The sequence below is a fragment of the Archocentrus centrarchus genome, chromosome 4 (genome assembly GCF_007364275.1).
Source record: "Archocentrus centrarchus isolate MPI-CPG fArcCen1 chromosome 4, fArcCen1, whole genome shotgun sequence".
NCBI lineage: Eukaryota > Metazoa > Chordata > Actinopteri > Cichliformes > Cichlidae > Archocentrus > Archocentrus centrarchus.
The window spans coordinates 37,876,268-37,903,039 of NC_044349.1; the positions used below are offsets into that span (position 1 = coordinate 37,876,268).

The 26,772-nt window shown below is 42.5% G+C and overlaps 2 protein-coding genes across 2 annotated transcripts; both read left to right on the top strand.

The window, feature by feature from the left end:
• Window positions 1–1,779: 1,779 nt before the first annotated feature.
• Window positions 1,780–8,127, top strand: gpr17 (G protein-coupled receptor 17). Its single transcript, XM_030727799.1, has 2 exons — window positions 1,780–1,969; window positions 4,804–8,127. The coding sequence occupies exon 2, from the start codon at window positions 4,812–4,814 to the stop codon at window positions 5,820–5,822; it is 1,011 nt and encodes a 336-aa protein (XP_030583659.1). The 5' UTR covers window positions 1,780–1,969; window positions 4,804–4,811; the 3' UTR covers window positions 5,823–8,127.
• Window positions 8,128–8,463: 336 nt separating this feature from the next.
• Window positions 8,464–23,982, top strand: inpp5d (inositol polyphosphate-5-phosphatase D). The gene is made up of 27 exons (XM_030728173.1): window positions 8,464–8,771; window positions 9,193–9,256; window positions 11,095–11,230; window positions 11,315–11,456; window positions 11,673–11,813; window positions 11,901–11,985; window positions 12,072–12,149; window positions 12,247–12,324; window positions 12,407–12,530; window positions 14,071–14,177; window positions 14,269–14,371; window positions 14,457–14,653; window positions 14,742–14,859; window positions 14,955–15,051; window positions 16,433–16,571; window positions 16,784–16,892; window positions 17,042–17,130; window positions 17,842–17,923; window positions 19,322–19,411; window positions 19,482–19,592; window positions 20,314–20,393; window positions 20,482–20,569; window positions 20,646–20,792; window positions 20,880–20,943; window positions 22,646–22,846; window positions 22,942–23,360; window positions 23,453–23,982. Exons 1-27 carry the CDS (start codon window positions 8,632–8,634, stop codon window positions 23,482–23,484), a joined length of 3,261 nt encoding a protein of 1,086 aa, XP_030584033.1. The 5' UTR covers window positions 8,464–8,631; the 3' UTR covers window positions 23,485–23,982.
• The last annotated feature ends 2,790 nt before the right edge of the window (window positions 23,983–26,772 follow it).

The following is a 26,772-nucleotide window of genomic DNA, read 5'->3' on the forward strand; positions in this document are numbered from 1 at the left end:
ACAGACGCCATCTTCTTTTAAAAGATGGACGTAGCTACTGTGACATCACTCACTGGTTCCTGCAGTCCCATTCTGAAGCCTGGAGATGAACAGAGGTGATGAGAGAGGGGAGCATCTGACTATGAAACCTCATACTCCAGATAATCCTCCCGTCCTTTCTAGTATACCAAAATTTACACAATGGGCTTAATTTCATCCAGCATGACCCAAAATGAGGGGCTGGGACTATAAACCCAGCAGGGAGGTGTTTAAACAGCTCAGGGCAGAGAGCTGTTGGCCCGTTGACTTCTATAGGACCACAAGGCTTTGTGCAACCACAGCTATCGCCTCCTGGTGACCATTAAACAGAATCCAGGTTTAAAGCTCTTCCGCATCGGCTTCACCTTTTCAGACCTGCAAGCAGCATATCCATATTTCATGCTGTGTATTGTTGGCAGTACTGACGCTGTCAGGGAGCCAGCAGGTGTGGAGCTGAACATAAACGGCTGAAAATGATCAAATGGTGAATTGTTGCAGATAGCTGTAAAATGAAGGAGCAGCTAAGAGCAGTGAGCAGATAGCAAAGCTAACAGAGTTATGAACAACTGAAACAGCTACCATAAAAAATAAATGGTAAGCTGAAGAAAGCCTAGACCTGGTTCAAAGTTCATTTGAATAGTGGAGGTTATGTTTGTTCTGGGAGTTCTTGAGTTGATGAACTGCTTTAGTGTTTGAACGTGTCCGGGCTCAGAGGCAGGACTCAGCCTCATGTGTTTCTGACTCCATCTCTGATAAACACCGTGCACAGCCCACTTTGTTTACATGCGTGAGGCTGACTTTGTGAAAACTCCACAGCTACATACAAAGGCTGAATTATGGTTTAAAATGAAAGCATCTCGTTTTCTATTAAACTCTTTCACTGGCTGGCAAAAGCACGTTTTATTGACCCAACCCTTCCAGCAGTAAGAAGAATGATAAATTTATGATGGTGTGCACTCGCACAAGGAAATGTTGTGGCTTTGGGGTAACAAGACTCATCACAGACAAAGTGGAGGAGCCGAACAAAAGTGGGGGGGCCGTCCCAATTAGCAGTTGGCAGTGGATTAACAGAGTAGCAATGTCAAAGCAGTCCTGCACAGATAGTAGTTTCATTGAAGTGTACAGAATACCATTTGCATATCAATGATACAGAGCAGAAGAAGGGCTGATGTGTCTGACACACAGCTGTGAAGTTCATGTATGAAAGAAATATTATCTCCCCCTCGGCCTGCGGGTCCCCTCGCCACATCTGTCCGATGGCTATGTGACTGATTATTTTGGGCATTCCAATTTAAGATGCCCCCAGGAGGCAAGACAGCAACAAGGGCCTCTGTTTCCTCCAGCACCCCCACTCTAGGCTCTTGTTTTTCTCTGGCTGTCCTATAGGGAGGGCTTGGGGCCCTGTCTGGAACTGAGCAGGCCGTCTACAAAAGATCATCTCTGAGGCTTCAGTCATAAACTTTTAACAACACAATTAACACCACAGTCCATCTTCTATCTGTCAGTGGGAGGGTGGGAGTTCATGGTAAAGGCACTTAGTGCACCACTAGCCCTGGTTTCCATGGAGCCATACCCGACAACTCACTGTGACTGAGGCACACCATTCTTCCCTCCGCTGCTTAAACGCACCACTCATTCTGACTCAGGCTATTGTGGAGCGCACAAGTGGCTCTCTGAAGAGAAGGGGATGGAGAGAAAGGGTGGGGTCAGGGTTCAAGCGAAAGGCGCTCATTGGGACTCCCTTTCTGTTATCAAATTTGTTGAGACACAAAAAGAGCTACAGTCTCATTCCCAGGAACATCTTGAGGCAGAGATGGGGGGGTTATAGGACAGCATTCCTCATGTCAGAGCATTAGTTCTTCCACCGAGCGGCAGACGAACTCTCCCTGCTCCGATCATCTCCTCTTTGTCTTCAAGCAGCAAAACTTTACATCTCTGGAGAGCCTGCACAGTAAGTCTTCTTTATTATTTGGTCTTTTTTAACTTGCACTCAGTAGTGCACTATCAAATAAATCTCTTTGTAAATGGCTCACTTTGCTCATGCAAACCCAAACAGCTCAGCTTGTACTGACTGCAGCGTTTCATCAGATTTTTAAACTTGCTGAATATCAAGTGGACTCATTTAATCCTGTTACCATATTTCACATTTACAACAATAGGAGATTTCACACATTACAGCTGCTGCAGGTTTTTCATGCCAGCATGCTCAGTCTCCTCTTCGCTGCACAGATCTGCTTATCCAGATCGCTGTGATGAAGGCGTATTTCAGCTTTGTCTCTCTCCAGGATTATCCGTATTTATGGAAGCTTTTCCATTCAGCTGCTCCGCTCCCGGTTTGTTATCCCTGCTGGGACTGCAACCGCCTTTCTTCAGGGGGACTGAAAGCTCCAACTCTGAGCTCTGGCTGAGAAATGCCCCACCATGTGGGTCCCACAACACCCACTGAAAGGAGTCACGCTGCCTCTTAAAGGGCCAAAGGTTTGGAGGGTGAGCTGGCGAAACGGAGATTAAGCCAGTCAGTTTTTTTCTTTGGGTGAAGCCCTGTGATTATGCAGCATTAATCATATCAGCTATTTTTCAACAATATATTTGACATTTTAAAAGCTCTACATCAGCAATAACACATAAACAGAACACAAAAAGATGAACAAGAAAATGCTCCTGTTATTGATGATGTTTGGAAATGCTTATTTTGTATTTTGTTTCATCTGTTCAACAAATCAAACACTGTGTGGTTTGCATGATTCAGTCAATCAGACTTTTTCTGTTAAATCCAAAAATTTTCAAATGTTTTTTGTTTGTCCTGAAATACAAATGTTATTCTTTACTATCAATTCAATTCAATTTATTTATATAGCGCCAAATCACAACAAACAGTCGCCTCAAGGTGCTTTGTATTGTGGGTAAAGACCCTACAATAATACAGAGAAAACCCAACAGTCTAAACGACCCCCTATGAGCAGCACTTGGTGACAGTGGGAAGGAAAAACTCCCTTTAACAGGAAGAAACCTCCAGCAGAACCAGGCTCAGGGAGGGGGGGGTCATCTGCTGAGGGGGGGGCTGAGGGGAGAGAGCCAGAGATTAATAATAACTAATGATTAAATACAGAGTAATGCACTCAGCATACCTATTAGATACATGCTAGTACTGGGGTGGCCCTCCTTTTGCCTTCAGAGTGCCTTTAATTCTTCATGGCACAGATTCAACAAGTTGCTGGAAACGTTGCTCAAAGATTTTATGTTGACATGATAGCATCACACAGCTGCTGCTGATTGGTCAGCTACATTCATGATGAGAATCTCCTGTTGCACAACCAAAAGGTGCTCTTTTGGATCAGGTGACTGTGGAGGCCATTTGAGTGCACTGAACTCATCGTCATGTTCGAGAAACCAGTTTGAGGTGATGTGTGTTATCCTGCTGGAAGCAGCCATCAGAAGATGGCACTCTGAGGTCGTGAAGAGATGTTCAGCAGACCAACCTGTCTGGGACCAACAACCACACCATGTTCAAAGTCACTTAAACCACCTTTCTTCCCTATTCCGATGTTTGTTTGAACTTCAGCAGGTCGTCTTCACAATGCCTACATGTCTAAATGCACTGAGTAGCTGCCATGTGATTGGCTGATTAGATATTTGCATTAACATGCAGTTAGGCGTACCTAATAAAGTGTATTCCACTTTGCAAACATTCCTTTCGTGCATTTAGCTCCTAATGTGAACTCTCCCATGAATAGGGTGGATACATTCAGGGAGTGCTTTGGTATACTTGGGAATTTTCCATCTTCTATTTAAAAGTCTTGTGTGTGGGTTCGGCCCCAGCCCCAGTTAGAAATGTTGGTGTTGGATCCAGCAAAAATACCCAAGTGCCTTAAATTAATTAAAGTCAGACTCCTCAGCTGTTCACACCCCAATGATGTCTGTGTTCTGAGATCGAGCTAAAACAACAGGACAGAGTGAACAGCTGGAGCATGGCAGGGTTCGGCGCAGCAGTGGGTGGTCTTTCCAAGGAATCACTTATTGTAAACAACATGCAATCTAACAGGAATCTTGGAAGATATACTGGTCAGATTCATCCTCAAACCTTAAACTTTACCAGAAAAGTTCTAAACTAACAGGAAAGGTGCATTTCACAGTGGACATTATTCCAAAAGTAGTTTGAGACCCCATTAAAATCAACTGATTTTTGTTATATACAACTAATTTTAGGATATCAAATGAAAACTTTCCATGCTTTAGTTTGCATAAAAACTTAGTTCTGGGTTCTTTACCTGGTTGGTTTTGGACTTTTGGGGCATTATGTTTTTGCTAAGAGACTGAATTGACAAGTACAAGGTCAAATTTGCTTTCCCTGTCCTATGTTGCTGAGATTGCATTTAGATTTAATGATAAAGATTAATGAGTGCTTCTTTAAAGTCTGCTGAGATCAGACTGAAAGAGAAAATTTTAATGGCTTGGTCTGACTTCCTGGCCTTACAGTTTTTAGAGGAAGTCTAATACTTGTATGTAGTGGTTACAATGAGGCAATTATAGGCTGGAAACCTGCCTGTTTTGTGTGTGTGTGTGTGTGCGTGTGTGCATGCGGTTTCCTGTCACTGCTGCCTGAATACTAACAATGAACTTAAAAAAAATCAAAAGTACTCAAATGCAGGTTGGAAACCTGACCAAGCTGCAGGTGTATAAATAGACCTGCTCTTATCTGACTTAAATATCTGTGGTTACCTTTTTAAGATAAGAACATCTGCAGAACTGGCTTAATGATAATTATAATATTTTCTGTCTCCACAGCCACCAAAATGGAGTCTGCTACAGTGCAGCTGCCGTCCAATCACTCATCAGGGAGCTGTGCGGCAGTGGAGACTACAATGGAAAACCAGCTGTTCGGATGGTTCTACCTCGTGGTCTTCATCGTGGCGCTGAGCGGCAACAGTTTAGCCCTCTGGATCTTCTCTCACCAGCGTGGCGTTTCTTCTCCAGCTAACGTCTTCCTCATTCATCTGGCTGTGGCAGACCTATCGTACGTCATCATCCTCCCACTCAGGGCCACCTACCACTTTACAGGAGGCCACTGGCCCTTAGGCGAAGTACCCTGCAGGGTGGTGGGCTTTTTGTTTTATGTCAACATGTATGCCAGCCTGTACTTCCTGGCCTGCGTGGCGGGGGATCGATACCTGGCTGTGGTCCACGCTGTGAGGTCGCTGAAGGTTCGTCGAGCTCGCTACGCTCAGATCATCAGCTTCTCTCTATGGGTCCTGGTCACTGTCTCCATGGCACCACTGCTGGTCACCCATCAGACTGCACAGGTGGACAACATGACGGTGTGTTTGCAGCTATACAGAGAGAAGGCCTCGCGCAACGCTCTGATCTCATTGGCTGTCGCCTTCACGCCACCTTTCCTTGCCACTCTGTCCTTTTACCTCCTCATCATCCACAGCCTGCATCGGGGCTCCAGGTTGGAGCCAGCGCTCAAGCTGAGGGCCCTGCGCACCATTGGCCTGGTCATGCTCATCTACGTGGTCTGTTTCCTGCCTTATCATATGAGCAGGGCCACCTTCATCCTGGGCTACAGCCACCCCGACGTCTCCTGCCAAACACGCAGAGGCCTGAGCCTGGCCAACCGCCTAACCTCCTCCCTCACCTGCCTGAACGGTGCCATGGACCCGCTGGTCTACCTGTTTGGGGCGGAGAAGTTCCGCAGCACGCTACGGCGCTTGTTGTGTAAAGATAATGCAGGGATGTCAGGGGCTACCAGTGGAGAGTTAAAGGGAACGCATGAGAGCTCTGTGAGTGCCAAGTCTGAGTTCTGAGGAAAAGGAACTCGATCCAGAAACCTGTGCAGACTTTTCCCACACAACCAGCTTCAGCTCGATGATCCTTTGACTGCCAAACCAAAGGTTCAATTTGAAATTAAGTCCCAGGTCTGGTGACTCCCCTACACCAGTCCCACCAAATCCTTAAAATCAAACTGACATCACTGCTGTAATTAAAGACAGACATGACACTCCAGTAAATCACATTGTCCATTAACAATGTCATGAAATGGAAGAGAGTTTAAAGTAAATTTATTGTATTCAGTAAATACGACACGTGTCAATGAATATGGAGAACTGGCTGTGCCCGTTTTTTAATGCTGTCGTCAAAAGACAGACAAGTTGTACTGGTTAGCGACGCCTTCCATGTTTTATTTCAGCTTCTGGTTGTTCCCATTAAAAGTCTTTATTGGTCCACATTCAAAGCAGTTAGACCTGCATCCAAATTCTGCTGCTCGAGTCGGTGTCCTCCTCCTGCGTGGGATCGGACTCAGCTATCTGAGTTGGTTTGAGTGGGATTTAATAAAAAAGTTTGCCTAAAAATAACAACTGACGTGTTCCGGACATGAAACAAAAACCTGATGATGTCAAAATTTTAATTGGCTCTGCTACATGGTATTATATAAAGTACTGAGTGCTAATCATTTAGCCTACTTGTTGGAAAACCAAAACAGGGATCCAATATATCCACAGTCAACTTTGAGTGAGTATTTTCTGCTGTTTTTGTTTTATTCTAAGCCAAATTAAATAGATGATGATATATGATAAATATGCAGCAGTTTATTGTGAGTAATGTTACTTTTTATCTGTGGTGTCTCAGGCTGTATTTTCTGTTTGGCTTATCAAATATGTGTTGACATATTTTAAGGCTACAAGTGGTCCCTATGATCAGATGTTTAGTTTCAGGCCAAATAGACAGAAAACTGCTGTTTAGTGCTAACTAGCAAAAGCTAGAACGCTTATGTGCTAACCTGGGAAGCTAAACAGGGTAAATATTATACGTTTCATATGTTAGCATGTTAGCATTTTCATTGTATGATAGCACGCTGGTGTAAGCATTAACCCAAAGCACCACTGTGCCCACAGACTATGTGAAAGATGGACATGATCACTGTGGTGTCACCCACAGGCTACTGGAGACTCGGCATTAACCAGGTGTTAGGGTTTTGGAGCCAGATGTATCAGAATAAAAAGGTGAAGTGCTACGTTGGTTAGCTGCATCCATAAATCATGTGGGTGCCATGGACAGACACACAAAGTGGCTAATTAGTTTTAATTAAGTAAGAGATGAATAAAAAACTAGAATTTCATTCACCAAAACTGAAGCTCAGTGATCCACCTTATCTGTCAGATAAAATGCTGCAGTAGCATAAAAACACAGTCCAGAGGTGCAGATCAGAGACTGTCAATCTACAGTCACACTAATGAACACAGCACAAAAAAACATAACAGCTGCTTTGAAGGTGTGTGGATTATGTAAATGTGTCCACTTTTGAAATATTTCCCTGTGGAACAAACAAAAAGTCATTTTCATGATAAAATATGATGCTCACGGTGAGGACAGTCACAGCTTTTTAAGACTCCAGTTGCTGTATGTTTACTCTGCTTATGCTCGACAAATCTCTACTGTAAATGTTTTTCTTAACTCTCATATAATGCTATGCATTTCTGTTGCACCATTGCATGACAAGCTATTAACTATTCTTCTATTTTACAGTTTGATGAAATGTAAGATGTGAAAATATGTTCTGAATCTTCTCTGCAACTTAAACTTGTGTGATTCACTGCTGCAGCAGTTGTGTGACACGTCCTTCTTTCTCTTTTTTGAAGATCATCTGTTTGTCGCATAAAAACTACATGAACTCAACATTTGTGCTGAAAGCAAAAGTATGATTTCATGTCCTTCATGTCTGGGGCGTTGACGCGCTCGCCGTGAAAGTGGTAAACCTATTTCAAGTGCAGGGACAGAAACCTCTGAGGCTGCAGTCACTTCTCAACGTGTAGTTCTCTTTTCATATCATGTGACGTGTTGTGGTTTGTGAGCAGCTCATTTTCCTCCTCTTATTTTTGCAAGACTTCCTGTCCATCACATGAACAAGCCACTTTAACTTGTATTTCCTGAATGTATATATTGTAGAAAACCCCCATGCTCCCCTGATTCCTATCACATGGTTCAAAGAAGAAAGCAGTATGCAGGGTGAACATGAAGCAATCTTTCATTTTAGCTCAAAGGACAAAATTCTGGTGTTTGAAATCAAGCTCTTTTTTCTTTTTTTGGTGCTCATGTTTTAAAGCAGATCCATCCAGTAAAATCCCTTCCTGAAACTACTCACAATCATCATGGTTGTCCTTTTTTCTGACTTCCTCTTTTCACTTCTATTAGCTCAAGCTTTTACATATATGTTCACTGTTTTCTGAGAGTTGACTCGAACATGCAAACCAAAGGGTTCGATGTGCTGGTTAATCATCAGTGTAAGGTGATAAAGATTTTTACTGTGCAAGCAAAAGTCTGTATTTCCATTTTATAGCGTGTGGATGTGTTAAAGAGGAGGCAGAGTGAAGACACCAGGGCCCTCCTCTCTTTGACTTGACAAATGAGGAAGTTCAGAGCCGAGCTAGTAGCAGCTTCCTTTTACAACTTGCGGAGGCAGAGGATGAACAAGTGAAAGAAAGAGCTCAAAAGTATGCACCGTGAGAAGATGAAAATAGCCAAAAGGAAAATTTGAGTCTACTTTGGTTTGCCAGGATCATTTTTTTGAGCTCAGATGCAAAGCTCCTGAGTTTGGGCTCTTGGGTGACGAACAGGATGCCAAGTTATCAACCTTGGTACCATGGCAATATAACTCGATCCAAGGCTGAGGATCTACTTTCTAAAGCAGCAAGAGATGGAAGCTTCCTCATCCGGGACAGTGAGTCCATACAGGGAGCGTATGCCCTCTGCGTTTTGTAAGTTATTGTCTCTTTTTACTATTGCGCGTGCAGTAACAGGTGATTTTAATATGCTTTCATATGCTTCGTGTTTCTCGTTCGTTAAACTTTCACAACAGCTTTGGAAACGACATGATACGGCTGTTATTAGGAAACAATTCCAAACTTTAGCACTTATGCAGAATAACCATAGCACAGTTGTTATTTAAAGTTCCTTATCACCGTCTCACCGCATCACATTACTTTTTTTTTGCGCATACACACTGCAACACAAGACTAGTTCCCTTTTATTTGCATACAGTGCAGCCACAAAGCACCACCCTTTCCCCTCCGCACATCATGTTTCGTTGGGTAGCCTTCATTTAAAAATGATTGTGATCCACTTATTTCTGGACCTTACATTCATGTCGACAGACTTTTGCATGTATTTGATCCACAGATACCAGAACTGTGTGTACACATACAGAATCCTGCCAAATGAAGACAAGAAACTCTCTGTCCAGGTGGGTTCACAGTCTGACGCTCGCTCTGGTCCAAATGCACATGAGTTACTGTAGTTATTGTGGGGATGAAAGGACATTTGTGATATTATCAGAGCTATTAGTCATGCACTGCTGGTTTAATGCTCAGCTGTAACCTAATTTAAGAAGTAATCCCACACTTGTACTAACCATCCACCACTTTGACCCAAACCGAAATAAATTAACATCATCAGGAGAGATGAATGCATAAATGACATTCATGGTCACTACTCCATGAAACCATGTGTGTGTGTGTGTGTGTGTGTGTGTGTGTGTGTGTGTGAGAGGCATCTCCACAGTTATCAGATGGATAATCATGAAATTTAATGAATACATTCATACTCCCTGACACCCCCTGGTTACATTTTAATTTGGTACATGACCAAATACCCACAAACTAACTGCAGCGCATTCAGTCTGCAGATATGAGCACGCTGGCACGCTTATATAATAACAATAATAAGCATCAGCATGTAGTCACTGTTAAATGAGAGCATACAGATTTCAGCACAGAGCGGTGCCTTAGCTCAGTGTCTCTGAGCTGCTTACATGGCTGTGCACAGTGTTTGAAATATTGTTACATACAATACGTACATACAATATTGCACACCAAATACAGAAACCAACAAAGCTACACTCGTACTAATTTACAAGTCTGAGATTGTCAAATTCACAGAGATGTGAACTGTCACCGTGAAATGAGCTCAAAGCTACAAATGCCTCAGTTAGACCCAATCTGTCTTTATTTTCTACATTTATAATCTATCAAATAGATTCAATATTTCAGTAAAAGGGGATTTTGTGACAAATGCCGGGTCATCATTTCTGTACTGTCTGCCATTGCGACCTTCCTTACATGAGACAGTGAAGAAACCAAAGCAGGAACTGAGAGTTTTACAGTAAATGAGTTGGCAACGATAAAAGCAAGGCTGAATTTGGTCTGCAGACCAGCCGATGCTTTATGTCCACGTCACCTTTGCAATACAAGTTTTAAAAGATTAGAATTAATATTTTTGGGTGCCTGAAAGGAAGATTTAACGGGGTATAATCTCCATAACTCCAGAACACAGAACAGTTTTTCAATTACTGATTTCTGAACTGAGAGGCATGAATGCATTTTAGATGCAACAGCTGCACAGACCTGTGGCTTTAGATAGAAATCTGGAAAAGTAAAATGTGCTTTGTGCCAAAATAAGTTCACTGGTATGGAGTAGCTACAAGTCAGCACCGTCACCATCTTATTGTTGGTGCATGTGACCATTTCCTGCTTTAAAAAACCCAAAAGTGTTAGACGAGGTGGCAACGTGCAGCTGTGCAGATACAGTTAATAGTGCAGTTTAGTTTGAAGCTAGAGCCTTAAAATACTGTAACGACCAAGTGATTGCAAGTTTCAGAGTAAATGTTTAGCACAGGCACACGAGGCTAAATGAAATGGTAACTAAAATATGGAGATAGCAAACTCATTGAAGGAACATAGTGTTAAAACCACTTTCTGTAAATACTGTAATTCTGAAGATGGGAGCAGCAGGCATGTAAAATGGGTAAAGATTTATGGGTTATAATGTGCTCTTTTAGATCCAATAATGAAATCATTAAAGAGTTTCTTAGAAAATGCAGCTGGTGTTCTGACTTCAGCTGGAAAACACCACAGACGCAGACAGCAGACAGGTCTGACGTCATATGGGAAGTAACACATAAAGGTTATGTCACCTGGTTTGGTAACAAAGGACAAAAAAAGCTCTTTCAGAACAACAACACATGGCATCTCAGAGCCTTCTTTTGTTTCTAAAAAGCTGTTTTTGCTGTTATCTGCTCTGCAGGCATCTGAAGGAGTGCCTATTAGGTTCTTCGCTATGCTACCTGAGCTGGTGGAGGCATATTACAGCCCCAACATGGGTCTGGTGACACATCTGCAGTACTCTGTGCAGAGGGAGGAGGAGGTCGACGAGGAACCAGGTCAGAACCTTCCCTTTGCCCGTTCAGTGGTTATGATGTGAAAGAGAAAATGTTGCTCATCCTAAACATACTTTATGTCTGCAGAACCAAACAGTCTTCCCCCGCAGCTCCCACCCAGAAACATCCCACTCGATGTGAAGGACGGCGATACCAAGACTTCTGAGCAAGCCTCCAAATCCATAACAGACACATACCTGGCGAGACTGCAGCACATGGACTTATCCGTGTATGGTCACATTTACCAGCAGTTGCACAGTTATCTGTAGTTAAGGATGCCATGATACATGTTGTTGTAACTGCCCAGTATGTCCCGTACCTACAGCATCTATGGCACCCACGTCACTATAAAAATAGTAGTTAGGCATTTGGTACCAAACTTTCCAAAACGAATGCTGAGCTGAGAAATGTGCTGACTTAAAGAGCTGTTGTGTTACATCTCCAGCTTACCGGAAGAGCATCAAATAGCCATCCAAGAATACTTCAGGACTTCAATCTGCTTGGATGCTGAACAAGCACAAAACGGTAACCCTAACCTGCCGGGCCTCAAGAAGCTTATCATGGCAGTGTGCAAGAACCTGAACAGGTACAGTGTCCAGCTGATAGAATATGTAGTACTCGATCCACTTGACTGGGTTGATTTAAACACGCTCTGATCTTTTTTGGGGTGCAGTGAAATTTCCCGCATCGTACCAACTCTGGAGGTCTTTCACAAAACGCTGGACCAACAGCTCTCTCCGGGGATTGGACCCAAACAAGTTAGTGGCACCCATGATCCTTTGCAGTATTACTATCAGCACCCATAAAAAGCCACTCTTATCTTATATTCTTTCTTTCTTTTCAGAGTTCTTCTGAATCAGGTCAAGCTGTGTCCCATAGGCTTGAGCAACTAACAAAACTGCTCTATTCAATAGAAGATAAGGTAAAAGTACTGCACCGTGTCCTTTTTTACAGGATAACAGAGAATGGCAGTTACATGTTACGGACATGTTAAGGACTTCTCTACTTCCTTTTTTCAGGTTAAAGGTTCTGTGTTTGAGTCCGTTGGATATGATGGAGCTCCAAGGAACTCTCTCATACCAATCGTCATGTTTGAGGTGCTTCTCTAAAAGAGGATTTATATTACATTATTAAATAAAATGTCTGCGCTTTATTTGATCGGTTTCCTTTCATTGGTAGGTCAAGCAAGAATCTCTCGGTATTTCCACAAAGATGTTCCTGAAAGTGGATATTGAAAGTGGGAAGCTGTACTTTAAGAAGTCAAAAGATGGACCTGAAGACAAATACTTTGTGCACAATAAGAGTAAGGACTTTGTGGGCTTATTTCTATCTCAAATTGTTGGTTTGACTTTTGTGATCCTTTCATTTTTGGTTTTGAATTCTGAGGACTGCTGGAAGGCTTGTAATAAAATTTGGTGATTCTTGGTCTGTATTCACATCACAGTAGAAAAACAAAGGTGTTAAACTGAGCGTTCACAGTATTTTGCTGTAATGGAGCTAGACTAAATGAGGTCCCGCTGGCTGCAGTGCTTATAGTGTCCACCACAACTTGTACAGAGTTTCTGTCTCGCCAGGAGCATAAGCTGTTTTTGCCCCAGGCCCTTATGTTTTTCCATTTCAACTTCTATTAACTATTTATTTGGCTAAATTTGAGCTGTGAAAAACAGGAAATTTACTTGTGAATTTTTCATAGTAAAGTAGTGGTCATCTGTGATCAGCTCCATCCACAAAGGTGAGCACAGTTCAAGCCAGAACTTCTACTGAGATCCATGATTTTGCAAATGTGGGTCCACAGATCAGGCACATAAGCTTGGTTCTTCACAGGAAGCAGCAACCAAGAGTCTAGTTGGTTGGAATTCAATAAAATAGTCATCAGGCTTCTAGTCCTGTCTTGGACTGGCATCCTGCCCAGGTCTACCCCACCTTTCAGCCTATGTCAGCTGAGATAGGCGCCAGTGTCTCACGACCCGAAGCTAAAGTTGTTTAGACTTTTCAAATTAATCACCTTCTAATTCTAAATAATAACATCCTTGTGTTTCTAAAGCTCAGGAAAATGTCTTCAGGTCTTACATTCAGTAGCACCCTTCCTGGAGGCCACATACTCAGCAATAAAGAAGTGCATGCAAAAGCAATTTCTGGAGCCTATCCCAACAGCTATAGGGGTACCACCTGAACAGGTCACCAGTGTGTTGCAGGGCTAACACAAAAAGACAGACAAACCTATCACCCTCACATCTATGGGCAATTTAGAATCACAAGTTAATCCACCCAACCATGAGTGACCTTTTTTGGAGACTTGGATGTTGCAAGTTTGGTTACTAAGTTGCATTTATAAACTGAAAGGATGTGACAAACTTATCTGGGTTTTTTTGTTGTTGGCAGCTTTATTTGATAGTGCAGTGGAGAGAGAGAGAGAGGAAAGCAGGGGGAGAGATGGGGGAAGACACGCAGTAAATGGTGACTAGGTCGGGACTTGAACCTGCAGGGTCTGCACCACCACACGGCATATGCAGTGAGACTCAAGTATACAGACGGATGGGTTAATTTTAAAAAATCACTTCTTATGAAGGAGGAAAACTGGAAAATGATCCGCAGAGACCAAAGATGTTTTTTATTTTTGAGTTTGGCACTTTAACATGGGAGTCTATGAGGTTTCCCTTGCTTTTTGAGGCAGCCTCATTAGAGAAACTGCAGAGTTTGTGCTTCGTTTTTCAGCCCTGGAAGTTGCACCTTCTCTGCTACGAGTGTAAAATGGCTTGTGTGAAAACAAATGTATTTTTAAGAACTGCTTTAAAACATCAAAAGTACTCATCTCAAAAAACAGCATTGTGATTATCCTTCAGTCCTGCAGTTGGTGAAATCCCAGAAAATGCACGCCAAGCTTGTCATCGTGGTGGAGACGGAGAAAGAGAAGATTTTGCGTAAGGAGTTTGTGTTTGATGACACAAAGGTAAACATCTTTTTAAACCTGATGCTTCTTATTTTGGCCTCAGTCATGTGCAGTTAATTAAATTTGATGTTTTCTTATCTTGTGAATTCAGAAAAGAGAAGGTTTCTGTCAGCTGCTCCAACAAATGAAGAACAAACACTCAGAAAAGCCTGAACCAGACATGATCACGGTGTTTGTCGGCACCTGGAACATGGGTAAAAGTGATGCCATACAGTACTCAGTGCTCAATGAATTTGGATTAACTGCTTCTAATATAAAAGCTGATCCACAAACCCACAGGAAATGCCAGTCCTCCTCCCAACATCAGCTCCTGGTTTCAATGTAAGGGCCAAGGGAAGACACAGGACGACACCGCGGATCATATTCCACATGATTTTTATGTCATCGGCACTCAGGAGGATCCTTTGGGTGAGCGAGAATGGGCAGAGACAGTGAAAGGTGTCCTGAGGAACATCACAAACATTAGCTTTAAACAGGTGAGCAGCTGTGATAAGTTACGTTACAGCCGAATGCAGACGCAGAGTATTAACGCATCAAACGATCTAAATATCTCCAAACATCCAGGTGGCGATTCACACACTGTGGAACATTCGGATCGTGGTCCTGGCCAAGCCTGAGCACGAAAACAGGATCTCTCATGTTTTTTCAGACAGTGTGAAGACGGGGATCGCCAACACTTTGGGTAAGCAGTTCCACTTCTCCTCAAGGCATTTAATGACTGGCCATAACAGGTCACTGAAAAATTACCCAATCGGTGCTCACTGGTTTGATTTATAGGAAACAAGGGAGCAGTGGGAGTGTCCTTCATGTTCAATGGGACGTCTTTTGGCTTTGTCAACAGTCATCTGACCTCTGGAAGTGAGAAGAAGCTCAGGTGAGCAGCAGGTTTTACATTTTAAAATGTTTATGATTTAAACTTATTAGTAATGTCATTTACACAGGGTTTTTCCTGGCTCAAAACGGACCTTTTGGGGTAACCGTGCACATAACCACGATTGGTTTGCCTTTAGTTAAGGCAAAGAGTCTGTGCTCCCTTGGTCATTTTATGAACAAAAATGTTTTTGAGCTTGAGCAAATTAAACTCCATTTAAAATATTTTCCAAAGTCTTGGTGATTGTCCTTTAATGGAAGTTTAACAAAGGTGCCAACAGTTTTATAGCCTCTGCAGGAAAAAACCCTGATATAAACAATGGTGTCATTTTCATGCTGGATGGGGCAGTTGTTAAAATTCTTATTTGTGACATGGAACCCCTCCCCCCATTCACTTATTCAATTCTTCCTAACAGGAGCTAACTTTAAATGTACCCATCAGTCATCACAATCTGGCATTAGCCTACTACTAACACTGACAAAGATTGAGCCAAATTTTTTTTTTTTATGGAGAAATAATTCATATTATTTGTTAAGTAGCAGCTAAATTGTACTAGCTACTAATACACTGAGTATATGTATGGTAAAGCATCCTGTATGACAAAATGAGCTTCAGCTAGGTAGGGATACTCATATTTGTACAGTTTCATATAGTGCACTGTGTACACCACACATTGTTTCAAATCAAACACAAGTTGCACAATTATCAGAAATATATCATAGAAAATATGATTACAACTTTTGATTGATCGTTGCACTAGCGCCTGCATTTTTGGAACATTTGTTATTTGTTGTGCCTCTGACTAATCATTTGGGGGCTTGTCCGGGATCTAGACCTGGGACTGTTGAATTGTTACGTTCCCAAAAAGTAACTGGTGAAGATGGGAGTAACAATGAAAAGTCCAGGTTGTTATTTAAAGGGTTTAGCTTAAAGAGACAGCTACACTATGATATCAATAAAACAAGGAAAAGATGCCACCAAAGTCCTGGTAACAAAAAGAATAACAAATGTTTGAGCTAAAAATATTCCTGCTAATAGAAAACAGCAACGACTCACTAATTCCAAATAAGTGGACCAAGCAGCTTATATGAACTTATTACCCTGACTTTTATGGGTCTTTATGTGCTACCATTATTATGGAGAATATGACCAATTAATTTTTTTATCCTTCATGTTAATTTCATGTTTGTTTTTTCTTATTTGTTGTCGCCCTGATTTTTTGTTTATTTATTTAGCTTATTTAACCAGGATGACATAAATGATAATAAATATGTACCCCCCTCTTCCTGAAACTTTGATGTATCCTTTAATTTTAACTTTATCCAGTAATTACATTTTTGCTTTCGGCAATAAGCATTTGGTTTTTTTTTTGCTGTATTTGCAGACGTAATCAGAACTACTTCAGCATCCTGAGATTTCTTAATCTGGGAGATAAGAAGCTTAATCCGTTTGACATCACGCATCGCTTTACGCACCTCTTCTGGCTTGGAGATCTGAACTACCGCGTTGAATTGCCATCTTCTGTAAGTCATAAACCTATGACACAAAGATCTTTTTTATGCCTACTTTCCATACAGAATTATAGAATTTGATTGTTGTGGCTTTTCTCTCAGAAGCAGTGCTGTGTTTAAGTGACTGCTGCATATATAACAAAAAAAACTCTTCTGTTGTCAGGAGTCTGAGCTCTCAGCTGCTAACACTTCCAGTCACCACCTTCCTCTGTTTCCCTTCACAGGAAGCTGAGAACATTGTGTCAAAGATCAAACAGCAGCAGTACCAGGAACTCCTCAGCAAAGACCAGCTCAGCATGGAGAGGAATGAGGGGAAGGTCTTCTTGCATTTTGGTGAGCTTTGGAGAATACTGATCAGTACACGTCAGCATACAGCAGTGCCTTCGCTCATGTTGGCATTCACATGATTTTCTGCACAAACTCTTCTTTTCCTTATAACTGGGTCTGCATGCATACAGACTTTTTTTTGATTTTCATTGTAGATGAAGAGGAAATCACATTTGCGCCCACATATCGATTCGAAAGAGACTCACGAGAGAGGTACGCCTACACGAAGGCCAAAGCAACAGGGGTAAGCTCACGTTCAGTCTAATGTGCCTCACAGTGACGTCACTGAGTGCTTTATTGACATTACTCCCCCTGATTAGTTACTTCATGGCTATAGTTTTAGTCTGTCTTTAATGTTTATCTAATAAAGTAAATAAAATAATTTAGTGTTATTTTTTTAATTATGAATTACTTTCTTATTAAACTAGATACAATTTTTTATTTGATTAATTGTGCTTATTTTTAATGACATACTCTTAGTGAACTCAGACTTTTTTATATTAATGGTGTTTTATCTATTGAACTGAATTGAAGCTGCTTATAGTTGTGCACTGATGTCTTTGATTTTTGCCCTTATTATCTGCTTGTTGGCACTCTGAATTGCACTAACCTGCATGTCAGGTGCAATACAAATAAAGTTTGATTCATTGAAACTGTGAAAATCTAAATCCATGAGCACAAATCTCTGCTGTCTTGGTTTATGTGTGAGGTCTAACCTTTGTAAACCTGAGTTTGCCTGCTCCTAGACTAAAAGATCAGTTTAATTAACGTCTACAGTGAGAACATACTGTTCAGTTTAGGCTTTAGAAAAAAGGAAAATGTTTTGGAGAAAGAAAAAAGACAAAAATTATGTGTTGGGCTGTTTATCTAAAATGATGCTTAAATTGTTTTACAGTCTTGAATAGTCAAATTTAAATATTTGGTATTTATGTCTGTGATGAATTTAACTCTGCAGACCAAATATAATTTGCCCTCATGGTGTGACCGCGTCCTGCGGAAGTCTTACCCTCTGGTTCACGTTGTCTGCCAAGCGTACGGTGAGTCATTCCCTACAAAACTGTTTTCCCTGGTGCTGCATTTTACATATCAAAATATCTGAATTATTAAAAAAGGGATTCTAGAAAAAACACTTCATCCCATCATGAGGTTTTATCTTTCCGGTCTATAGACTCCAAATCCACACGGAGCTGAGCCATGAAATCTGGCATAAGTGTTCTTTACTCTTCAAAGATGTGCAGCATGATATTCATATTCCTGGATGTTTAGTAACTTTGTACACTTTGGAAGTATTTATCTGAAGTGGAGTAAACAACATGGAGGATTTCAGGCTGCTAATGCTATGATAATATATGCTAATGATATGCAGCCTCTTTCTCATGCTCATGATCATATTGTGCTGTGTGATTGGCTATACCTACTTGGCCATTATTGAGTGTATAAACACACACACACACACACACACACACATATATATATATATACACACATATACATTCATACATAAAATAAGTGTGTAAGAACAAGATAGAAGTACAACAGAAAAGCAATAAAAATATAATAGAAAAGCAAGATTCACACAGCAAGTATATTTACATTCCACATATTGTCAGAGAGGGGACCTGTTAGATAAATATCTACTGTTGTATTGCAGAAGGAGAATATTGCACTGATCAGTGAGGGGAAAGGCATTTGTAGAGTTCAGTTTTTGTTGCTCTGTGATTGTTTTATAGGATGAAGGCGCTGATGAGTTAATGTGATGTGTTAGGAGTCTGGTACGAGTTAATGGGGGGGGCTTAAATACACAGGAGGAAATTAGGGAGAGTGGACACAGCAGGGAACCACGGGTGAAACAAATGAAACTAATAACACAGAGGAAGCAAACCCAAACACAAAGCCCAGGAAACACGAGACTGTCAAAATAAAACAGGAAGTGACCAAACAAGATACAAACAGACATGACACTACACAAGGAATGTCTCTCACACACACACACACACACACACACACACACACACACACAAGGAAACAACAGGAAGGGAAGTAAACACAGAAAAGGGCCAAAACGCAGGAACAATACAGACACAGGAGCACAGACACGGGGAAGACCAGAACGAAGGGAAACCAGAATAAAGTACAAATAACTGAAACCACAAACAGAAGCTAAAGTATAAGAAAAACTACTAAACCCAACCAGAAATATAACAAAAAAAACAGAACTTTACAAAACACTGGGCCATCTGCCCACGACCATGACAACATGTTTTTACATCAGATATCTGAGCTGGACGTGATGTTTCAGTGAAGCTTTTTTTTGGGAAACATCTGGAAGAATGTGAGATGACTTTTGAGTGGAGGTGGGAAGAGATTTTCTTTTAGGGAACAGTGTGTGGGAAAGGAGTGCTGATGAGCCTTTGTTTGAACTGTCTAACTTGCAGGCTGCACTAATAACATCACCACAAGTGACCACTCCCCGGTTTTTGCTTCATTTGAAGTCGGAGTCGCCTCGCAGTTTGTTTCCAAGCAAGGTATGATCCCCGCCGGCCTCATCACACGTGCGCCCCTTACCTGCAGGCTGATGTCATTTTTATCTTTCAGATCCCAGCAGTGCATCTCCTGGGGGCATTCAGATCATGAACTGTGTGGCCATCTTGCTGACCAAGTCGAAGACCAAGTTCTTCATCGAATTCCATTCCAGTTGCTTGGAGAGTAGGTTTCCTCTTTCTGATTGACCACATCCAACAAGATTCTGCTTTAAAGGAACAATAAACACAGCCGTGCGTCCTCTGGTCTGGAAGGGCCGTTTGTGCGCCGTGCGGCCCAGCTTTGGAGATCTAAGCTGTAGAGATGGCTGCTCTCACTTCAATACGCTTGAAAAAAGAAAAGAAAAAATCTGAAAAACTGAGCTCCTCAATCAGGTGGAGACGGGAGAAGAATTCATGTACACTTAAATCCTAAAACCCATTAAAATGTTGTACTACAAAAATCAACTCAATAAAAATACCAAGAGTGCTTCCATCAGGTGATCGCTGTGCAGACGGCAGCGTGCACCTACCTGCAGACACTAAACAGAAAGTAGTTCCTACATTAAACTGCTTACTGTATTTCAAGTGGAATAATTCTGCTCATTTCCAGCTTCGTATTCTTATTACTGAACCCCACCAGAGGAGCTTTGCATGATTCACAATTCACAATAATCCTTGTTTATGCTGGGCCTCGGTGCAACCTGTCAGCTCATCATGTAGAAAAAAACTACTGCTGCTCATTTGTTGGTCATGTTTAATATGAGCATCCAGCAGTGGAACAGGAGATATGTGACAGAAAAGGTCAGACATCGTTACAGCAGATTTCTCCAACAACAAGCAGCACTGCGGGCCAGAGGACGTGTGATTGATAAGCTGCACTTATTAAAAGCAAATATTTCCAACAGAAACGGTGAAGACTACAGAGGGAGATAACATGGAGCACTCTGATGGGTCCATAAAAGTTTGGTTTGGTAACCAAGTTGAGGTAAAACAAAGACGCAGCTCACGGCACTGAGACAGCTTTGTTCTGACCTCTGTCACTCATCATCCTCCTCTTTTTTCTGTCCTCTAAGCTGACCCCGATCATCTCTGACCCCGAGTACCTTTTGGACCAGCACATCCTGATGTGTGTGAAGTCGACAGACTGCGACGAGTCGTACGGTAATGAGCTCACAGTACAGCTTGTCAGCCGGGCGCTGAGCAGCGCTTACACTTTGCTGCTGTGTTGTTCCCACAGGAGAGGGCTGTGTAGCTCTGCGAGCCGCTGAGATCAGCTACACCGAGTTTCAGATCACACTGACTCACCACGGCGAGAAGACGGGCACGCTGACAGGTGGCATTCAGCTACGCACCTCCGAGGGCAAGCCCACTGAGAAGCTATACGGTGAGGCTGAAGCTCAGCTCAGGACGTGTTTCTTCAGCTTTTTCCTGCTTCAGTTCTTCAGCCTTCATTCTTATTTTGTCTTTTCAGATTTCATCAAAATTGAGAGGGATGATGCTGTCATCTCAAAAGGCAAATGTGGAGACCTCAATAAGTAAGATTCTTCTCTCCCTGTGAGCCTGTTAGGCATTCCCTTATTTTGTATTGTGGGTCATTCCCTCTAAAATTAACCAAGTCTGAAAAGTGTTCCCATCCAGCACTTTCAAGGCTCGTATCGCCCTGTGGGACAGGTGGCTGCTTTCTAACTGTGTTTCATTCTAGCTCAAAGTCATTTATAATATGGTCACATTTTAACATCTGTGATGATCACCCTCTGTGATGGCTCTCTCTGCCCTTCAAAGAGTTTGACAAACTTCATCAGGGCCTGAAGAAGTCTGATCAGTGTCCATCTGTCCAAAATAATATGTGCACACCTGACTTGTTTCTTTATTTCACAGCCATAAACTGAAACAGGAGGAATCGGGGCTGGAAGTTGATCCTTTTTTAATGCTGTCGAATCTCTGCGATGCACGGGGCATCGTATGAGGAAGGCAGCTGGAGGAGGGCTAATCTTTAAGGAAGATGATGTGTGAATACATGGAAAGAGCATCAGACAGGATCATGAGTTTGAAGCTGGAAACCAGAGGGGTGATGTTGAATGTCAGTGCGTATGGTGTTAAGGACAGAAGTGCAGAGGGAGGTGGATTGTGAAATAAGGATGGAAATGGCTGTGGTGACCAGGCTGTGGTGTTTTCAGAAGAGGGAGGAGCATAGCGTGATGTAAGAGTGGAGGAAGGTGCACACAGGTGGACTACAGCTTATGCAGAAGGTGCAGTTTGAAAGAGGAGACTGCAGGGAGGTGTGAGGGGAGAATGCAGCCAGGCAGCATCAGATGGTAGTCTGTAGGATGACCTTTGACATGAAGGAGGCAGAGGTGAGGATTAAGGTGGAAGCTGAAGAATGAAGAATACTGCACAGAGTTCAGGGAGGAGTTGAAGGTGGTAGGGAAGAGTTACCAGATAACAGGGAACAGCTGGAACAGCTGGGGTGGTGAGGGAAACTGCCAAGGAGATGTCTGATGTTTCCTCTCGACAGAAGAAAGAGGACAAGGAGACTTGGTGGGGGAATGAGGAAGTACAGGAAAGTATTCAAAGGAAGAAGTTAGCAAGAAAAAGTGGGATAGTCGGGGAGATGGAGAAAGTAGACAGGAGGGAGTGAGGGCAGTTATGAAGAGTATGAAGAGTGTTTCTGGTGGGTCCAGATGAGATGAGATGGAGGCAGATGACCTGCTGTGGTGACCCCTAAAGGCATCAGCCAGAAGAAGAATTTGAGCTTCACTCAGAGGCTGTCCTCTTTGCAGTGGTCATTTAGCAGTACTGGTCACTTGGAGAAAATGTCCTGTTTTAGAGACCTACAGCGTCCGTGTTAAGAGGGTGGATGGCTGTTGGTGGCATAATTCGCAGGTTTATCAGCAGGGACACTGTGATCCATGTTCTGTTTGGACCTTTGTGTTTTAGGCACTGATGCTACTCACTTAGATTCAGGGAAACATGGTGATCTGGGGGAAATACACGACCTTTCAGAACAGTAAACCTGCATGCAGAGGTGGGAGTGACAGAAAATCTGGAAGTTGGCTTAAAGAGAGAGGAGTTAAAGGGACTTTTTGGACAGAGGGGTGAATGAAGTATAAGTCAAAGAAGCATCATTCTGAACTGTGAATCATGCAAAGCTGCTCTAGTCGAGTCCAGGGATGATCATAGCAGGTCCTTTTAAACAGTACATCAAACACGACTCTTTTCCTTTCTTCTGGTTGCCAGGTTTTCTGTCACCCAGTCACATGACATTTCTAACCCCGCTTACATGGGAATGTCATTCAGGAGCGGGAACGTGATAGATAAGGGCTGGAGTTACAGCATGCCGCCACGAAATGTTGCCCCTTGTGGACAAGCGGGGAAAGAGCCAAAGAAGGGTGGTTACGATGTGGGTACACGCAGTCCCACGGGAAAGCCTTCTTCCATGTAAGTGTGACTTAGTTTCATTCCCGAAAACCTGTAGCTGATCTCATTCTCTAGCAGGTGGAACTGAATCTACTAACTGACGCTCTCTCCGGCAGGGGTGAGAACGGAAAGACGTCGGAGATGTTCGATAACCCCCTGTATGGTTCAGTAACCAAATCGCACGGCCGTTGCAAAGATCAAGACCATCAACAGAAGGACCATCTCACACCCCCGGATGTCCTGTTTCCACCCTCCAAAGCAGTAGACGGAGATACCGAACGCCCCCCGGTTCCCACTCCACGTAACCGCTCCTTCACCTGCTCTGAGAACAAACCTCAGCCTCAGCCTCCGGCCGCCAGTCTGCATCCGACGGCATTCAAGAAACCTGTGGTGCCCTCACGGTCCGAGGGCGGGATGGCTCAAAACCGGCCTCCTTTGCCTGTTAAGTCCCGGCCGGGCGTGCCAGAGCCCCAGAACCCCAAACCCAGAGACACCTCTGATCTCTCCGGCAAACTCAGGCCGCCGACAAGACCTGGTGAGTCTCACACAGACAGTAAGGAAGACTTTCAGGTTTCCAGACAGCTGCAATCCTCTGAATGACAACTCTGCTTCTTTTTGTGCACCCAGACGCGTCCAAGACGGGTCGTTCTGTGAAGTGAGATGAGGCTGCAGTGACGGTCAGCACAGAGGTCCATCTTCCTGGCTGCATTTGTGGAAACATTACATACCCCACTGCCCCTCCTTTAGATAACCTGACAGGACAGCCTCACATCTGTCCTGTCATAGAGCAGTCAGTTGGTTTAGCTTAGCATCTGTCCAAAGGTATAAAACCTTTGCCTGTCATCCTCAAAAACCCACTTTTCTTTACTTAGACCACTGCAGGCTAGCAGTTTCCCTTCATTTCCAGTCTTTATGTTAAGCTAAGCTAACTGGCTTGCAGCAGCACCTTCTTATTAAAGTCTTACAGAGAAATTAACTCAGCTTTTACATTTATGCAAACATTGAAGACTTTCATCGTGTTTCAGTTTTCTGCTGGAACATCGGTTTGAAACTGAACTCTGCTTCTAAAATAACTGTTACATTGTATCTGGAGTTTACACTATACAGTAGCTGATGAATGTTGACCGCACAGTGTTATCTAATATGTACAAAAGATGCTCCAATAAATTCCAATGTTAAAGCTTGAATTAACTTTTTTTTGTGTGTGTGTATATGTGTTTTATGTGACGTCACAATGACACAGTTTAATGCTGCAGCGGCGCCCTGCAGTCCGCTCAGGCTGCAGTGCTTTGCCTCCATCTGCTGGCGCCTAAAAGAACTGCATGCAGACAGAATCACTTTATCCACTTTGTGTTTGACGTTATTGGAAACACAAACCTCATCAGCTACATTTTCTCTTTAATCACGTGACTGAAAAACGTGAGGAGGCACAGTTCCCCACACACTACTACTTCTACTAGTACTACTATTACTACTACTACTGCTCTTCACTGGCATCAGGCCGTAGCTTATAACCTTCACCCATCTCGGTCTCTTGCCTCTGCTTCTCCATCTGTTGTAGCTCAACCAGCATCCTCCTCTTTGGTCTGCCGCTCTTCCTCTTCCCAGGCGGCATCCATCTGAGGGCCATCCTCCTCTATTGTGGCATTTTTAGCTCATTCTGCCCACGTTAAAGCTCTACATCTTTATTTCATGAGACATGTTCATACACTCCAGTTCTTCCCCACAGTTTGAATATTTGTTTGGAGAAGACACCCACCGTGTAAGACCTCCATTTCTCTAATGTCCTTCTTGGTAATGTGCCATTGACATTCATCTTGATCTTCTGTGTGATCTGCCCACATTTCCAGATGGAGCAGAGCTGGCTGGATGTGGGTTTCTTTATTTGTTCTGAATATGCTGCCAAAATACATGAAACTTCCAGCAGGTCACCAATAGTTAGACCTGCAGTCGGAGGCGTGAAGTTGATGTCCACCGGCTGTGTTTTCTTGGTGCTGATTGAGGAGAGAGGAGCGTAGTGATCGGCCTTCCAGGTGTGTGGATGTAGTCTGAATCTTAGCGCAGGTATTTAACCCTATTCACACACATGCTGTCTTTAAACCGACTGAACAACACAGAGCGCCATCACAGGCGGTCCTCGGTGGGTTAATCTTTGAGGATTAAAGGGACCGATCACGGTTTTCCTGACCTGTCATGTTACATGTTGGAAGTTTATACTAAGTACAAGCAAATGAGTTGAACATGTAAAAAAGAGGCTGCTCTGAATATTTGGTTTACAGCAGTGGATTCTGTTAAACTTCATGAACTTAGTGTGGGTCCTTGATTCAAAAACATCAACTTTGTAATAATAATAATAATAATAAATACTTTTAAATTATATTCATTTAATTTATTTAGCAGGAACAACACAGAGGCCAGCTGGCATAATAGTCCCCATCATGTATTAATCTTCTGCAGAGGTGGGAAGTAACGAAGTACAAATACTTCGTTACTGTACTTAAGTAGATTTTTCAGGTATCTGTACTTTACTTAAGTATTTATTTTTCTGACTACTTTTTACTTTTACTCCCTACATTTTTACACAAGTATCTGTACTTTCTACTTCTTACATTTTCAAACAGACTCGTTACTTTTTAACACGTCAGAGAGAAGTTTGCATTTCCGGTCAGTGCGCCGTCAAACATCAAACGATCTGAGCCTAAACGGAGGAATAATAACACATAAGAGACAATCGTACTGCGTATCCTCCATCACCGGGGCTTATCTCGTACAAAGGGATTAAATACGCAAACCCATATAATTAATGTATCATTTATAGCGCTATAATCGGGCCGGACCGAGTCCGTAAGTTGCGCTGCGGCACATAAACAGCTTAATTAGCGCTACTGAAGAGGAGCGAGCATGAAGGGAGTAACGTGTGGCAGGTAAATGCAACGTTTCTAAATGCTCAACAAATATCAGCAAACACACAAAGTGTGTGCAGTTTGTCACACAGTGTGTAGCTAAAAGCAGAGCTGCTGTATTTCAGGGAGAGCAAAGAGAGAGAGGTTCACTCAGAGATGGAGAAAGAGGACAGGAGAGGAAGAAGAGAGGTTAGAATTAAAGGTAAGGACTGGAAAATAAACTGAAGTATGCTGACTTTGTGTAATTCAAAGATTCTATGAAAATGCTGCAGTTTAGTGTTTAATAAATAGGTTAGTTTGTTGTACTGTATTTACAGTAAAGCTCTGTGTTGGACTGGAGCACAGTGTTTGTGTTCATGGTCAGAGTTACAGGTTACATCAGTGCAGCAGAGATGAGTTTGAATCAAAGCTGCTGATGCTGAGATCACTGAATCCAACATTTCTACAGCCTGTATGCTGTCAGTGTAGGGGATGGAGATCAGCTCAGAGAGCTGTGAAATACTGGGTTACATCTTTGAGAGTTCACTTCATCCACACAGAGCAGTAAACCTCAGAGCAGCAGCAGCAGCAGGTCAGCTGATCACAGCCTGCACACCAACATCATTTACTGCAGCTACAATAGAAAGCTGTGGTTCTTCTCCCCATGCAGAGCCACTACAGCTGATCTTAGGGTTCCTCCACCTTCTGAATCCCACTGTAACCCCTGAGTATCCTCATGTTGGTGTTTAGGTGGAGGCACAGTCACCCTCTACTATGGAGGACACAGAGAACAGAGCTGTGTTTAAATTCCCTTTCACAGTTTGTGTCCTACATAACAGATTCAAGCTGAGTGCATTCATTAGGATTAAAATTTAGATTGGAATAACATTTGTATTCTCATGTACTATTTTATATTATTACAATAATATATAAAGACAAGTTATATTTATTTTATTGTAGATGGTCTGTTTAATTATTTTTTATGATTTTGTGTCTAAATTTAATTTTTTTAAATGAACTAAAATGTTTTTCACACCCAGTTTTTAGTTTAGATTTTGTAACCTA